A 15,077-nucleotide genomic window follows, 5' to 3' on the forward strand; every position below is an offset into this window, starting at 1 on the left:
AAAGCTGGAAAGCTGGACTTCTCCCACATATGCGATGGGGACACATGGAGAAGGCATGCACCAAAGATGGAGTGCTCACAAAACCAACTTTAAACTTTGAGGTCATCTTTTCAATTAACACTACCAGGAAAATAACTCCATCAGGGAGACCATTCTTACCAAAATGGTCATTCCCAGAGTTGATGCTTCAGGAAAAGGTAATTCAGTTCCATGGACACAGATATAATGGGCTTGTCTGAATGTTTTCCACATACATCATAGTCTGAGATTCTGATGTCAGAATGATGGATGAAAACTTTCTAATGTGGGTGGGCTACAGGTCTGATAAAGTTTACTGCGGGATTACTGCCAAGATCTATTCATTACAGTCCTCTAACCCACCATTTTTCACTCTTGCCATTCCTAATGCTTCTCAGGAAAGGGTAAGAATTCCATAAAAAGATGTTAAACATATTTTTTCTTCTCTATCTCCCTCTTCTTTCCAGTCTACACTTTCATCACTTTTAATACTGAGTTTTTCAACTTTTTATGGGTATTCTCTTGCCCCACCCAAATCATTTACTCTTCTAACCTGTCTTTTTTTTTCCATTTTGACTCTAGCTATCTATCTGGTGCATATACCCTGCTCCATAGATTCAGTTCAATCTCTGAATCAAGCACAACGGCACAGAGAAGAGCAAGTACAGGAATCAACACTTGGTTACTGCTCCATGCGAGGCTCTGGTAGCTGTGCACTGCTGCAAGCAGAGCGGGAATACAGAAACCATCAGCCAGCAGTGGCAGTGCACACTTACAGCCATGTGCAAGGAGGAGCCGAGGGAAAGCTGAGGTGCTCTGGGAGTCTGTGGGAGAACGGCAACGTTGAACACGTGGCTTTCCAAGCTGGCTTGTGGACTGGCAGAGCTGGACACCTGGGAAGGAAAGATCACATGAATGGATACCTGGCAGGGGACACCACTGCATTTCTTACTTTCTCCTCTCCTCCTGGTCTAGAAAGCCAAAGACACACCTTTCCAGCAGACACCAACCCAAAGCGTATGCAGGTGGTAGTTGCTGGGAACTAAGGCCTTTAAATAGTAAACAGTTTCTCCATTATTGCCTGCACAACCTATAAATGGTTTACCTCTCTGTTAAGGTTTAGAAAGACAGCTGTTTGTCAATTCCCTACCTGTTACTCATTCCCGCTTCCCCCAGTTGCCGCCACAGTTTTGCTGAATTTTACTCCAACAGTCTGTACAGTTTAGTGGAACATTCCATCACAGGGACAGAAAAAATAACGGCTTTTTAAACCTTTCTCCCACCCTCAAAATGACCATCAGTTGTGCTGACAAAGTGAAAATAACTGGTCTTTTAACAATGACACTGTCTTGGCAGTGGCTCCCTGTGATCTCGTATCTTCCAAGACAGGCTGCGCTCATGTTTCACTGAGACCCATAAACATTGACCATATTATACTATATTCCATATTCTATGGTAACACCAAAGTTAAGTCAATGGCACCTTAACTCATAAGAGCAAACCTGCAGTAATGACATATAAAGCAAATAAGATTAAATTTGTAAAAATTGAAAGGACCAAAACCATCCCATAGAGATAAAAATTCAAAGGACCAAAACCATCCCACAGAGATAAACCTGCACATGTTCACAGCAATCCTGAGATAAGGCAAGAACCCAAAGAAATACAGCCCCTTTCTTCGTTACTCAGTTACAGCTTTATCGTTCGGTAGGGATGGAAGTCCACACCTGAATTCAATAGAGCACTTTGTGAGCAAGAACAGGCTTCAGCACAAACTGAATTTCAAGAAAATGCATAAAAATGCATGCTCTGCTGAAAGAAATTATTGTAGGCATTTGCTGAACCTGCTCAGAATTGCTGTCATCTGAATGGTAATTGTCAAAATGCTGATAAAAGCAACATGTCAGCCTTTTCTGAGATGCCCCAGTCCACGGTTCAAGACTCGGACAGACGTGTTACGGTCTCCTGATGTCACCCAGGCAATCGCAGCTTCCTTTCTCAGTAGGGCTCGCCGTACAATTATTGCTACCGCTCCAAGATACTAAAACCAAACATTTAACTCATGCAAAATGCATACTCTATAAGAGGAATGTAGCAATTAAGCTAAAGATTAGCTTGTTCAACACTGACGCTCACAAATTCCTCATTATCACTTATGTTAATTACTTTAGAAATTACCTTAATTGCCTCTCTGGTGCTACGGTAATAGCTTCTGACTTGTAAACCAGATGTAACAAATACTGCATGCAAGTGTTCACGTAGGCTTAGCATTACAGGAGGCTGTTAAACCTTCCAAGCAAACAGCAAGGACCTGTCTGAGGAATTTTATGGCCCTTAAACCTGTGGGGAGGTGGGATTTATTATCGTATTACATCTGCTGGGGAGTATTTGCACCTTTTTGCCTGTTTGCAAGAAGAAATTTATAGCAAAAATGAAATTTTTAGTTTAGGGACTGCAGAAAGTAGGAGGGTCACCAGGTTTTGGGGCTTGCAAAACAACTTAAAAAAAAAAAGGTGCTCGGAACACTTTGCACTTGGAGTAAATATTAGAGGATTTATGAGAGGGCGATGTATTTGTCATGCAGTACCAAGGGGTCGAAATCCCTGTCTGAACTGCAAATGGGGCATCAAAACCACCAGGATATGAGCTGCAGGAACACACCTTGCACAGGGAAGTCCTTTCACAGATGTCTGGATCGCAGGGATGGCATAGGAAGAGTGTGGGCCAGAGGACCTCTGTAAGGATTTCCTCGTGCAGATTTGGCACTCAGCTGGAAGATCCCCAGGACAGCCAAATGCTTGGCTACCTGGACCCACCTCCCCCATTTTCCCTTGTCCCCTGGGACCAGCCTCATCTCAAAGAAGGGTGGGGGAAAGAAGGCAGCAGGTTACAAGAAGAGCATGAATTACCCTCTCTGTTACCTCCTCTAAGTTCTGTCAGGCAAAAGAACCATTTCCTGTTCCTATTTCTTTCCCAAAAGTGATGCCAAGCACATCAGTAGGGTGCTCCCAAGAGACAATCCTACCCCACAGGCAACAGCCCAGTGGAAAAGAGATCACTGTCACAGCAAGAATCAGTCTCTGGACACTCTGTCATGCTGATGGGATGTTATAAGCCTGCTAGTTCCATCCAGTGGAAGCAGTAAGCATGTATCTGTTTTCCCATTCACCCTGGGGACTCTTGATCTCGGAGAGCTTTCCTGCTTAGACCAGCTAGCAGCCACTGGGATGTCACTGCTTTTCTACACAACCCTTCTTCCTGCCTGAGATGGAACTGTTCTACAGAAAATCAGGAGAGCTATCAGTTCAATAGCTTAAACGTTAGATGCTACTTGAAAGAAGATTTTCTCTGGATTTGCAATATGGCCTGTGATTTGACATCCAGAAGGTTAATGCCACTGCATGCGGCTCAGCGCTGTGGGTAGCTGGCTGGCTGGCTGCTTCCACTGCCACAGATTAAAACCTGGGGATCTGCATGCAGCAAAAGCTCTCTTGGGCATGAATAAGAGCCTCCCAGCAATAGCACGGTGGGTTTCATCCGCTCTGACGCATAAGCACGTTCATCTACAGGCAAGCAACACACACCTGCATACACATATGCCTGCATGTAAATACAAATACATATTTACACACATATTTGTGTGTGTGTGCATGTATTCATGTCTGTGTATCTATTAAAACTTTGGGTCACGATACAAGGAACCGCAGACTGAGCAATCTCAGAGAAAAATGCCATCAGAGCTGCTGAGTGATCCCCCCCTGCGAATATGATGAGGAGTACCTGGAATTGGAAGGAGTCACTCTCTACTTCAGAGCCAGAGTGCCTGTACCACACAATGCCTTCGTTGATGTCCTGCTGGGTAAAAGAGGTTGTAGGTGAGGCTGCTCTTCCATCAGGCAAAAGCTGCCACGAGTCTGCTGGGCCGTCTGCCGGCATTGGGACCAGAAGCACGACTTCACCTGGGAAAAGCAAAGATTAATAGCCAGGGCACAACTTGTGAGAAAACAAGGAGGAATAGATGCCTTTTCACCAACTAACGAGCATCCAAGACAAATGTCCACCCAGCCTTAGTTATTTTCTATCTAGTGGGACTAACAGAAATAGCAGCAGAGCTCCTAAAAACCACTAATGGACCATGCAACATCCCACTGACACAGGGAAATTTTATCTGGTGTTTTGGCAAAGGGTAGATCAAGTAACTCGTGCAAATACACAGAAGTTGTTCACAGTCAAGCAAAGAAGAGGATCTGCAACTTTAAATTCGCAAAATGTCATTCTGCCCAATGACCAGCTCATTTCAACCTCGAAATGTGCCCGTTTGATAAAATGAGCAGAAAAACAGAGGCAAAGGAGATTGCTCACTTCCCAGAGCTCCTGTGAAGGGACAAGAGAGAAGCGAGGCACAATCAGGGTTAAAAAGCACTGCAGCAGACTACACGTCTTCCCTCAAGGGTACAACTTAAATATCAGAATACAGAACACAAGTTTTTTCAAGGTCAGCTCTTTTCTAGCTCTTTTGGGTACTTATTATGCCAAAAAAGTATACTCAACTAACTTCTCTGGACAGAAACCTTCAACGGAAAAAGAGCTCTTGAACAGATATAGTAAAGGACCTCTATATCATAGGCTGTATAGAAAGCCTGCACACCCTGGTTTGTAGCTCCTACTCCAAAGTTATGTAGCTTTTCTATCTGTAACACTGGGTTTATTTCTGATTTTTGTAACAGAAATAGATTCTCAGCTGGACTGAAACATCACTGGTTTCATTGCAGATATGACAGAGAAGAGCAGGATGGGGGCATGTCCCACCGGTTATCAGCTTTCCTCACGTGTGCCTGCAAGGATTGGATTTTGATGTCACTACTCATGTTCAACAGACTTTAATCCAAAAACATCCTCTAATAAAATTCGTCAAAGAGCCAAGTGCTACCCTCCAAGAGGATATCAAAACCTTGGTCATCAATTTTATTGATGTGAACATTCTTCCTAATCACACACATAAACAAAATTAAATGCTGACAAGGAGCAAGAGTATCAAAATAAATGGCATCTTTTTCAATTTTACAATGTAATTTACTTGTTTTGTAGTTAATGTATAATCTGTGAAAAAATTATACGTTTCCCCTATCCTTACTATTCCCCTGACTATGTATAATTTAGCTGCTTTTTAAATAACTTGCTGGTTGTATATTGAGCTTTTCTACTAGTCTTTGAAAGTATCCCTCATGGCTACCAATCCTTACTACGTATAGGGGAAGGGGAAGAACGTCCCTGACTACGTATAATTTAGCTGCTTTTTAAATAACTTGCTGGTTGTATATTGAGCTTTTCTACTAGTCTTTGAAAGTATCCCTCATGGCTACCAATTCAGAAGCCACATATATTATAAATCACTTCAACTCTCCTTACAGCATTAATCATTCTGTTATGCATAATACCCATCATAAGTTCATTTCCCAAAACCACCCTTAAAACAGTTGGAGTAATCAAAGAATAATTCAGCAGGCTGAAATATCACACTTCCATTTTATCATCAAACTCTATGTTAATATTCCCTTATCAGTGCCCTAATTACATACATTTTGCTCACGGCAGTTCACCACCTTAATCTTTTGTGTGATTTCTAAAGATGCTAATCACATACCCAAAGGAGTCAGGGCCTGCAAGCTGTTTATCCCTTTCAAAGTAAGAGAAGAAACAGAACATCCACCTGCTTTAAGTGAGATGCATGTCTATGTGTCTCTTATGTAAGTTAATATTTAACATGATCAGAAGGAACAACTCTGAGGTGTTTACTTACATAGTTTATGATTATCATTTCATTTGAAACTTATTTTTTAAAATAGAAAAGCACCTGTTTATAGGTTACACACACGAATGTACAACTTGCGCACACTCAGGCAATTTATTGCAATCGATGGAGCCAACATAGCTGCAGTTTCCAGAGCTGTCGAGAGGGTTCAGGCACTGTGGTCTCACCCGTTTTCAGAAGAGTGGACACTTGTATCACTTTTCATTGGCTGTAGAGATTTCATCCTCTAAGAATGTATGTCACATGGAGCAGCTTAGGGGATAACAATATCTACTCATGTAGAAGTGAATATTTTTTCCATGTAACAGAGCTGTGTTGAGGAATTCTGTGTGCTGGGAGGAGAGCCAGGGAAGACACTGGTTCTATTTCTGGGGACAAAACAGGAGGCCCAGGATAAAGAGATCCTTAGAAAGATCAACTGTCCTCTGCTGCCCAACTGTCCAGAATCAAATCAAGCCCTGCAGAAGGAGGGGATATGGACAGCAATCTTCCTTCTCTAATTATATCCCTTTGGTTTGGTTTCAGTCTCTTGAAATGAAGGGCAAGCAGCCTTCTTTGCCCATGCACTTGTGCCACAGAAATGTAGTAGCTAATTCTAAAGTGGTTGTCTTTCCTACCTAAAAAAATCACATTATATATTTTCAACAGGTACGAATATCTTTTCCAGTACTCAAGTATTAAGATAGGCAGATACGCCCTCCTTGATTATGGACCCATTTTGCACATTTCTCGGTCTTATTTTTTTCCTCCCTTGCTGTGAAATAGTATTTTAGATAAAATTGCGAAGATCATTGATTTCTACTGCTTATTCCTCACCTGCAGCTACAAACCCACTTGTGTTATTGCAATTAATTACAGTAGAGATAATTATGGTGATACAAATACAGGATTATAAATTTTGGTTAGGGTTAGGCAGCAGGAGACAAGCTCCTCAGGGAAAATTCTTGTTTTCATGTAAATGCTTATTAAAAATGAGAAGACAGTTCTTCATCTGCAGAAAACTAAAGGGGGAAAACAAATTAATTACTTCTCTTCTAAATTGCAAAAATAACATAATCTATGTTTCCATCAGGTACTGGCAGCTGTTATGGAAACCAGACTATCCTTACAGCAAAAGGCAAAAAAACAGCACTGATGTTGCTAAAGGGATCCTCTAATTTTATCCGCCTCAGCAAATTAAAAGCAATGACACCACTTCATAGAAGTGCAAAATATATTATTTAAAGATGTGATGATGAGGGGGAAAATAACATTTTTGTTTTCTGTCCATATTTCCTTTCCTCCAACATATGACGCCTTCTCTTTTCCATCCAGTTTCTCTCAGTTTGTATCTCAGCCACAAATCCCAGTACCTTCTACACTCCTCCTCGGTCTGGGTCCAGAAGATATTCTATAAGCTGCAGTCCTGCGCATGGGGTTGCTTGTGAAAGCCGTTACTCTCAGAGATGAGAGCAGAGTCTCAAAAGAAATTTGGAGACAAGAATTATATATGGATGCAAATGTCACCAATTTCTGTTTGGGTCAATGACCCCTTCCACTAGTAGAAATTAAATCAAATCTCATGGAATTTAGGGATTTCTCCAATTCTTCAAGGTAAACTTTGGCTCAGCAGTTTCTAGAGGTAGGAATTACTCTATGCTGCTCTTAAACCAGCCATTTATTGTAGAATATTATCTTTTGGCAGTGAGTAAGACTCTGCTCTTGCAATGCTGTAAATCAGCCAGAATTTCACTACCACTAGAGAAACACAGCTGCAGAAGTTCAGATTACTAGGCAGGACAATACTGCTTCACTACTTTGCACGCCCATTTGAAGTAGAAAAAGATGGGGTTAGCAGCACTTATAAGGAAATACTGCCTCAAATGCTATTTGTTGTGGGCAAAATACCATGGAAGAATCATGTTCCCATAGGTTTTGTGAAGAACATCCTTCTCCCCAGAATTAACCAGAACCCTGCACTTTTATTTAGCAGATGGAGACCTTGGGGAACATGGAGTAAAAAGCAACACCCTTTTTGACAGCAAAATCCAAAAGATATTTACCATGTCTTGGCTGGTCCTTGACGATGGTGTAGGTTATCTCAGAGTCACGGGCACTGGGCAGCTCGGCATGAAGAACTGTCTTGGAGATCTGTAGCATGCCTCCCTGGGGCACCCAGACCAGGGAATTTGTCACCAGCTGAGGGGTCCTGTCATTCTGCACACAGGGGGACAGCAGAAGAAGGCTTAACTGAATGTCAGGAATGCTGCACTGATGGAAACAGATTTTCAAGTGAAAAGGATCAAGCAGAGTATTTTGGAATTTCTTATGCACTCAACCCTGGTTGCCTGCTTCAAGAAATGGTTGTACATGCTTCACCTATACCTCTTGGACCCAATTCTTACCCTGTAGAACTGGCCTTGTCCTCCAATGTTTCTGAGTTCTTGCCGCTGACCCTAAACCTTCGTGACCTCAGTCTCCCTCCATAATTTTGTCTTTTACCACCACCCTGATTAACTTTTGACATGCCTTGACAGGACTTATCTCTATGGCACAGTGGAAAACTTACTGCTATCAACATCTGGAAAAAAGTGTCCAGTCTACTACACTAGTGTGATGGGATCCACAGTTTCTCTCACATCTCTTCATTTTATTTCTAGAACTATACACCTTTCAAGGGTACTTACAGAACAACAGCTTCTTACTCATCCAAACGTATCTCTCTATGGCACCTCCACTGTCTTTACACACACCTATAACTGTTACTAACTCTCCATGAGCAAACCCAGGTTCAAGACCAACCTCATCCTTTTCTTTAAGATGGGGGAAAATTGAACTTCAGGGTACGCAGATGCTAAAGATGAATTTTGGCTGACACATGAACCATGACAGTTTTCAATCCTTTGCTTGAACAGAAGCAGTTTAACAATCAGAAATTAGGTATGCAAATTTTACTTAGTAACTACTGCACCAAATCCACATCATTTTTTTTGCTGTTAGAACATCCTTTTAGACTTTTAGATCAAGCATCTTCTCTCTGTGTGGGGACTTACACCCATGGTCAGGTCATCTCTTAACCACTTTTGTAAACCTAAAGTCTGCTTGAGCATTCCTCAAAGTCTTTTACTACTTGCTGGGTTTTCTAACCTTCAAATTATCCCTGCGTCTTTTTTTCCAAAAGAATATTTATCTTATTCAAGCTTCTTGAAATATAGATGTTGGGATTGGACGGTTTCACTACATTTCTTCATATACTTCAGTAAGACTACTCTAGCGTTCCAGGATTATACTAGCCCTTTTTGCCTCTGAATTACTTCGTTAGCTCACGCTCTGTTGGACAGGCCACCGAAATTCCTGTGACTTCTTCTGCACCTTATAAAGTCTAGCTGCTGTAAATGTGATTTCTCTTCTTGATTTCTGCAGATTCGCCTTGAGATTGGCTGTGAGGTACATATCAGTCAAAATCCTGACTGTTCACCTTCCTCCTCATTTACTACTTTACATAATCATGTGTCACTCCAAGAACTGATAAACGACTCATTACTACGTTCCATGAATCTTCAACAGAGACAGTAGAGAGAGCTCAGCGGATGTTTGTGAAGAAGAATCATGTTAAAGGATGATTTCCCATCTCCATTTTGACATGTTTCCCAGCACAATGGTTGCTTTATTTTTTAAAGAACAGTGAAGAAGAAAACCAGACCCTGTGCCAGCCAAGAAAACCCTGACAGTATATATGATAACTTTCCTCTGACCTTATTGATTTGGTCACATCGTGACACATACAGGCCTAGCAAAAGCATAACTTTGGACCAGGAAACAATCTAAGAAGGTCAGAAAGGTTCCAAGATTTATTGTGTAAGGAGAGAAAAGACAGACTAGCCACACTTCCAAGAATGACAGGCAAAATGCACTGTTTGAAAATAAAATACTTCTAAGTGAATGTTCGTTAAATCTAAGGTTGTGGATTTGCTATAAATATGGAACCCTTTGGCTTTTTGGTAACTCAATGATTGAATGTTCCTGGGCTGGCCACATTAAACCGGCCTGGCGTTTTGTAACACTGTTCCCAGACAGCTTTGATGCTGCGATCCTGCTGTTAATAAACACACATCCACGAAACAGCTGGTTTTGCTCAGTAATCTTTTTAAAAATATATTTAGTGACAAGCTATAGTCCCATCTGAGTGCTCACCCTGTATTCAGCAAAAAAGCTAGAATCACATCAGAGTTTTTAAATTTATTTTACGGATACCTGAGCACACAGTTAGCAAACTGTGGGAATGAATTCACAACACAGGAAAAGTGTTTTCAGGGGATCTGGGGAGGCTAACATGCTCCCTGGTCCATGCTTCAGTTACCTGCTCCCAAGCAGGGCAAGATGCAGATATTCTGGAGACCTCCCTTAACACGATCTCCTCTAGAGATCCAACACATTCCTAAAATTAACATTTTCTGTCTTTTTCCTGCATTCTCCCCAGCTTCTCAGAAAAGAAAGGCCTCCATATCCCCTCAGCAATGGCCAGATCACATGTGGGTAGGTCTGACCTCCTCTGGCTTACATTACACAGCCTGTGATAATATTTTCTAGGGCATGGACTCCTTATTCCCCATTGGAGAACCACTGGTAATGCCCTGCCAAAAATGAAGCACCAGCAGGTCTCAAATTAACTTCACAGAAGCTGTAATTGTTAGAGATTGTCAATAAAAATATACAGCAGTGCAAATCGTTATCAAGAGCTCTCAAAATAGAGGCCAGCTGTTCAGACTGCAGTAGGTCAAACGAAGCATTTGGATGGGGGCAAATAGGGAAAAAGCAGGCGGTTAGCAACCAAGGGGACTAAAAAAAGCACCTTGCAGAAAACAAGGCACACCCGTTGTAAAGAAACAAACCTCTCTGATTTAGAAGGTTATGTTGTTCTTCATTTATGTTTTCGCACTTTCACCGCAGTGCGCCTACGGATTAAAGTCTGAGAATTCCACTGTCCGAGCCCATTGAATAGGAAAGCTAGAAATGCCCTTTCACGCCAGGCCTTCCTACAGAAAACCGCTCAGCAGCACATTATGACAGGTTCTGCGTACTCTGACAGCCACACCTTGCACTCCCACACCGCCAGCCAGGGTCCTACCAGGCTCTTGAAGCAACCTTTGGATGTAAACCAAGGAAAAAAACCCAAGTGTCTTTCCCCATGTGTCTCAACAGTACCTTTTCAGAAACACACCCTGCACGCTTTTCAGCTCCCAAGGCTATTCCGCAAAGATAATTAGGATGAGGCAGGAGCTGGGTATCTGCCAGCTCTACCCTGGTACTAAAAGCTGCTCCGTTCTCACACCTCTGTCACCACCTTTATTCTCCCCTGTAGCCAAGCATTGGACAGAGACTTGGAAAGATAATGAGAGACGAGGGAGCGCAAAAGCGGCTAATAAAAGAAACCGTACTCAGCAGTTCACCTTCGCCGGCGTTTACAAGAACCTGCTTAATCAACAGCAAAAATCCCCCCAGAAAAGTGTTACAAACAACACAGAGCAGTGTCCAAGCATTTTACAGTCTTTCTGATCTTACACAGGCTCCTTAGAGGCACGGAAATGATCTGGGTACAGAAACCACAGGCAGGGCTGCTCTTATTCCTGGAGTCTAATAACTTAGCACCAGCCCTTTTTCATCGCCAGACTGGTGTATGAGTCATGTCACTAATTATCATTAATTACTACCGCAGCTTTAGGAGCACCCACGGGGTCCAAACGGGATCAGTCCCTTCTTGTGCTAACTACACAGATGCACACGGCGCTTGTAAACCTTATTTCAGATTTGCATGCCCAAGTTGCTGTGAAAGACATCTCACAGAGCGGAGGAGAAAGGAGGGGTAATACCATCTCCTCCTGACTCCTTTTCACTGTGCGAAAGCACTCCAAGATTGTGTAGTTCTCAGATCCATACATAAAGAGATCGCAAACAGTGGTCTTTGACAGCTCTATTTTTCATTGCTCTGTCACATTAACTAAGGGATGAGGAGATCTTCAGCTTTTTTCCCTTCTGTTTTATTACAATACCACAATATCAGAACTGAAATGCTTGCAAGCACTTCAGCAACCTTGTATTTTTTCAAGGCTTCACCCCACGTACTGTATGTATTTAATGCCTTGTTTGGCTCAGGTTTGTTTCATAAAAAAATGGAAAAGCACCACTGTTTCCAATTTACTGCTGCAATCCCAGTAAGATTTGATACAAAGTGCCACTTCATGTCCAAACATAGAGGAGACAAACAACCGTTTAATTATGAACAGCAATAGAACCGAGAAACAAAAATTAAAACACTTCTTAGTAATTTATAACTTTAGGTATCTGTGCCCTGTCCTTAGATGTGGTGAGCTGGCCCTGGCTGGAGGCCCGGTGCCCACCAAAGCTGCTCTGTCACTGCCCTCCTCAGCTGGGCAGGGGAGAGGGAACATGATGAAAGGCTCATGGGTCAAGATAAGGGCAGGGAGAGAGATCATTCAGCAATTAACGTCACAAGCAAAACAGACTCCCCCTTCTTAAACCTGTTATACCAGAGACGCTGATGGCCTGAGCACTGGTGGGTCCATCTTGGAGCCGTCTGAATTTGGTTCTGTCAGACATAGGGAGGCTTCCAGCACCTTCTCACAGAAGCCACCCCTTGTAGGAGCCCCCTTCCCCCCCCCAAAAACCTTGCCACGCAAACCCAATGCAAGGGCAGTTATCAAATAGAAAGATGCATCCAGTGAGTTTGGTGGAGCAAGGCTCAGTGAACAGCAGAGATCTTGAGCTCGGGAGACACCATCACCAAAGTACCAGTGATGTACCTTATCAGTCAAGTTGTTTAGTTCATGTGTGGTTCTTTTGTGTCTCCCACCACACTCCCGTTAGCCCAGTGACTGGTGTGCCTATCTCATCAGCCCTCTCTCTCCTCCATACGCTCGTTCTCTAATTCACTGCCCTTACCAGTGCAAAAATAACACTTGCAACTCCAGAAAATCAAATAACTATGGACTTTGATTTGTCAAAGCCGCACAATTTGAGCTGAACCATTACCGCTGCAAACCAAAAATTCGGGTGACTTCCAAAACTCAATCAATCCACGACTTTGTCCTGTCTCTGACCACAGCCTGTCAGTAGCACAGGATTTGTGACACCTCAGGGACAGCGTAATACTTCTCCAGACTTCTAATTTGCCTGTAAGGGTTTATGCCACAGTACATACCTTGGGAACAATCTTAATGTGGAACAGAAGGTTCTGGAAGTGGTACCCATCGTTCACTTGCAGAAGAACTGCATCATCCCGGGTGTCAGAGCCATCATGAGCGTAATGCAGCAGTCCGCTGGCAAGGTCATCCAGGTGGAACATGTGGACTGCAGAAGCTGAGTCTCCAGGAGGTCTGATAAGCCGCCCATGACGTGGAGGCTCTAAAACCATCAGTACAACGTCCTGAGGATTGTCACTGTCTCTCACACTAAGCAACAGTTCTGTTATAGTTCCAATTTTCCCTCTGCGGACAAGGAGGGCCTCGTTTCTGAACACATATGGGGCCTGAAACACAAAAGCATCTCAGAGTAAGACCCCCCAAAACCTGCGTGCCCAGGTGATCTGTTTAAAATGAGTTGCAAAGAGGGGAAAAAATGAAGGAAGGAAAAATGCCAGGAGAGGGAAAATAATCTACCCAGGATACTAATAGCAGTGAGCCAAACTGAGAGGCAGAAGCTTGAATTAATGCTTCTAAGTAGAAATGAGTCAATTAATACTGAAGGATGTGCTTTTGCTTGTCTCAAACTGAAAGTCCATCTCAAAGACAGCAAAACTGGGCATCACAGCCTTATTTCAACCTAGAGCGAAGATCAGCTAGAGTCCACAGTTCTGCTCCTTTAAATTAGTTCCCTAGTTCTTCATGACCAAGAAAGTTTTAAATCTGCAGTCCCTATTGATCCCGATAAACATAATTTGCCATCAGTAATGCCTTGCCTCGGGAGGGGGGTGATCCCACAGAGACAAAGTCAAAGCCCCGGGAACATTCAGCAGGGAGAAAACTGCTGCCATCTCACCTGCGTACAACTTATCAGGGTTATTAAGGATCGGCAGGCAAAATTCCTGTTATTAAACCTCACTTATGTATTCTGGGGCAGTGACTGCGGCTCTCACTTAGGTGAATGTCCTACTGAGGTAAACAAGAGATTAGACTGAGCAAAGATTTCAGAACCTGCCAGAATCAATATACACACAACAGGATCAAAATCTACAGTTTGTCTTACACTAAAGGACAAACCAGGAAACTTCTGGAAATTAGAAGCGATGGAATGACTATTATGGAATACAGTGAATAAGAACACCAATGTGCAATTAAAAAAATCATAATTCCTAACCCTGAAGCTACCACCTCTCCAGGACCCCAAACTGGAAAAAAAACCAAGCAGTGTGAAGTCTCAAGATTGTCAGAGAACCACAGAAATTATGTATCTCAGGAGAAGTTATTTCCCATATGGAACACCAGATACATTAAATTGGAGACCCTTCTGCAGGCCCCGAGAATGGTATGTAGTGAGCAAGTCAGCAGCTCACCATGTTTTTGAGTTGCTGGCTACACTCCTACTACACTCAGCATGAAGCACAGAATAGCACCAGCATCTTCAGACACAAACCCATCCACCACTGCAAAAATTAAAGAAATTAATTTCTTAAATTACTCATTGTGAGGATGGATGCTGAGTCAGGCTTGTAGGCAGGAAGGAGTCAGCACTAACAGAGAAAGGATAATAGGCAGATTTCCAGTTACAGTTTTATCAAGACAGTTAATGCCTCTCTGAGGATGTAAAAGGGCTGTAAGAGTACCAGACTCTCATTTCCACTTTAAAGTCTCTTTACACTGCTAGAATATGCCAAGTAGCCACAGCAACTTCAGTTTAGGCAAAGCTACCTGATTGAGCTGTCAACGAGACAGTTTGAGTATGGAAAAAGCTCAGTGCAAGCTGCAAAGCCTCCCTGGAAACCTGGACCCCGTGAACCCGCTGCCAGCAAGACCAGCAGGAAGCGGGAAGCTGGGCCGGGCAGTTCCAGCACATCCACTGCCTTCACAGCAGCACCAGAGGAGCCTGAGTTCAAGTTTAAGAGTAGCTTGAGTGGGAAACAAAGCCTGTCTGGAGGGAGGTGATGGTATGACCTACTGATAGGCTGAGCTTGGAACACAGCTAGGCTGAGTTTGGACAACTCCTCCGTTCTGTAATGCTGCGTCCTCTCCCTTAATGTGTATCTTGCACATCT

General features: G+C 42.9%; 1 protein-coding gene across 1 annotated transcript in view; it reads right to left on the reverse strand.

Annotated features, from left to right (window-relative positions):
- Positions 1 to 794: 794 nt before the first annotated feature.
- The window catches only part of LOC104512977 (extracellular matrix protein FRAS1-like), a gene marked incomplete at both ends in the record, with an annotated part of 42,686 nt that continues 28,403 nt past the window's right edge, over positions 795 to 15,077 (reverse strand). Inside the window, 4 exons of the mRNA XM_010156184.1 lie at positions 795 to 911; positions 3,799 to 3,977; positions 7,873 to 8,026; positions 13,029 to 13,355. Of these exons, the coding sequence (XP_010154486.1) occupies positions 795 to 911; positions 3,799 to 3,977; positions 7,873 to 8,026; positions 13,029 to 13,355 (777 nt within the window). The remainder of the gene's footprint in view (positions 912 to 3,798; positions 3,978 to 7,872; positions 8,027 to 13,028; positions 13,356 to 15,077) is intronic.

Source organism: Eurypyga helias, unplaced genomic scaffold (assembly GCF_000690775.1).
Source record: "Eurypyga helias isolate BGI_N326 unplaced genomic scaffold, ASM69077v1 scaffold13147, whole genome shotgun sequence".
In the NCBI taxonomy this organism is placed as follows: Eukaryota; Metazoa; Chordata; class Aves; order Eurypygiformes; family Eurypygidae; genus Eurypyga; species Eurypyga helias.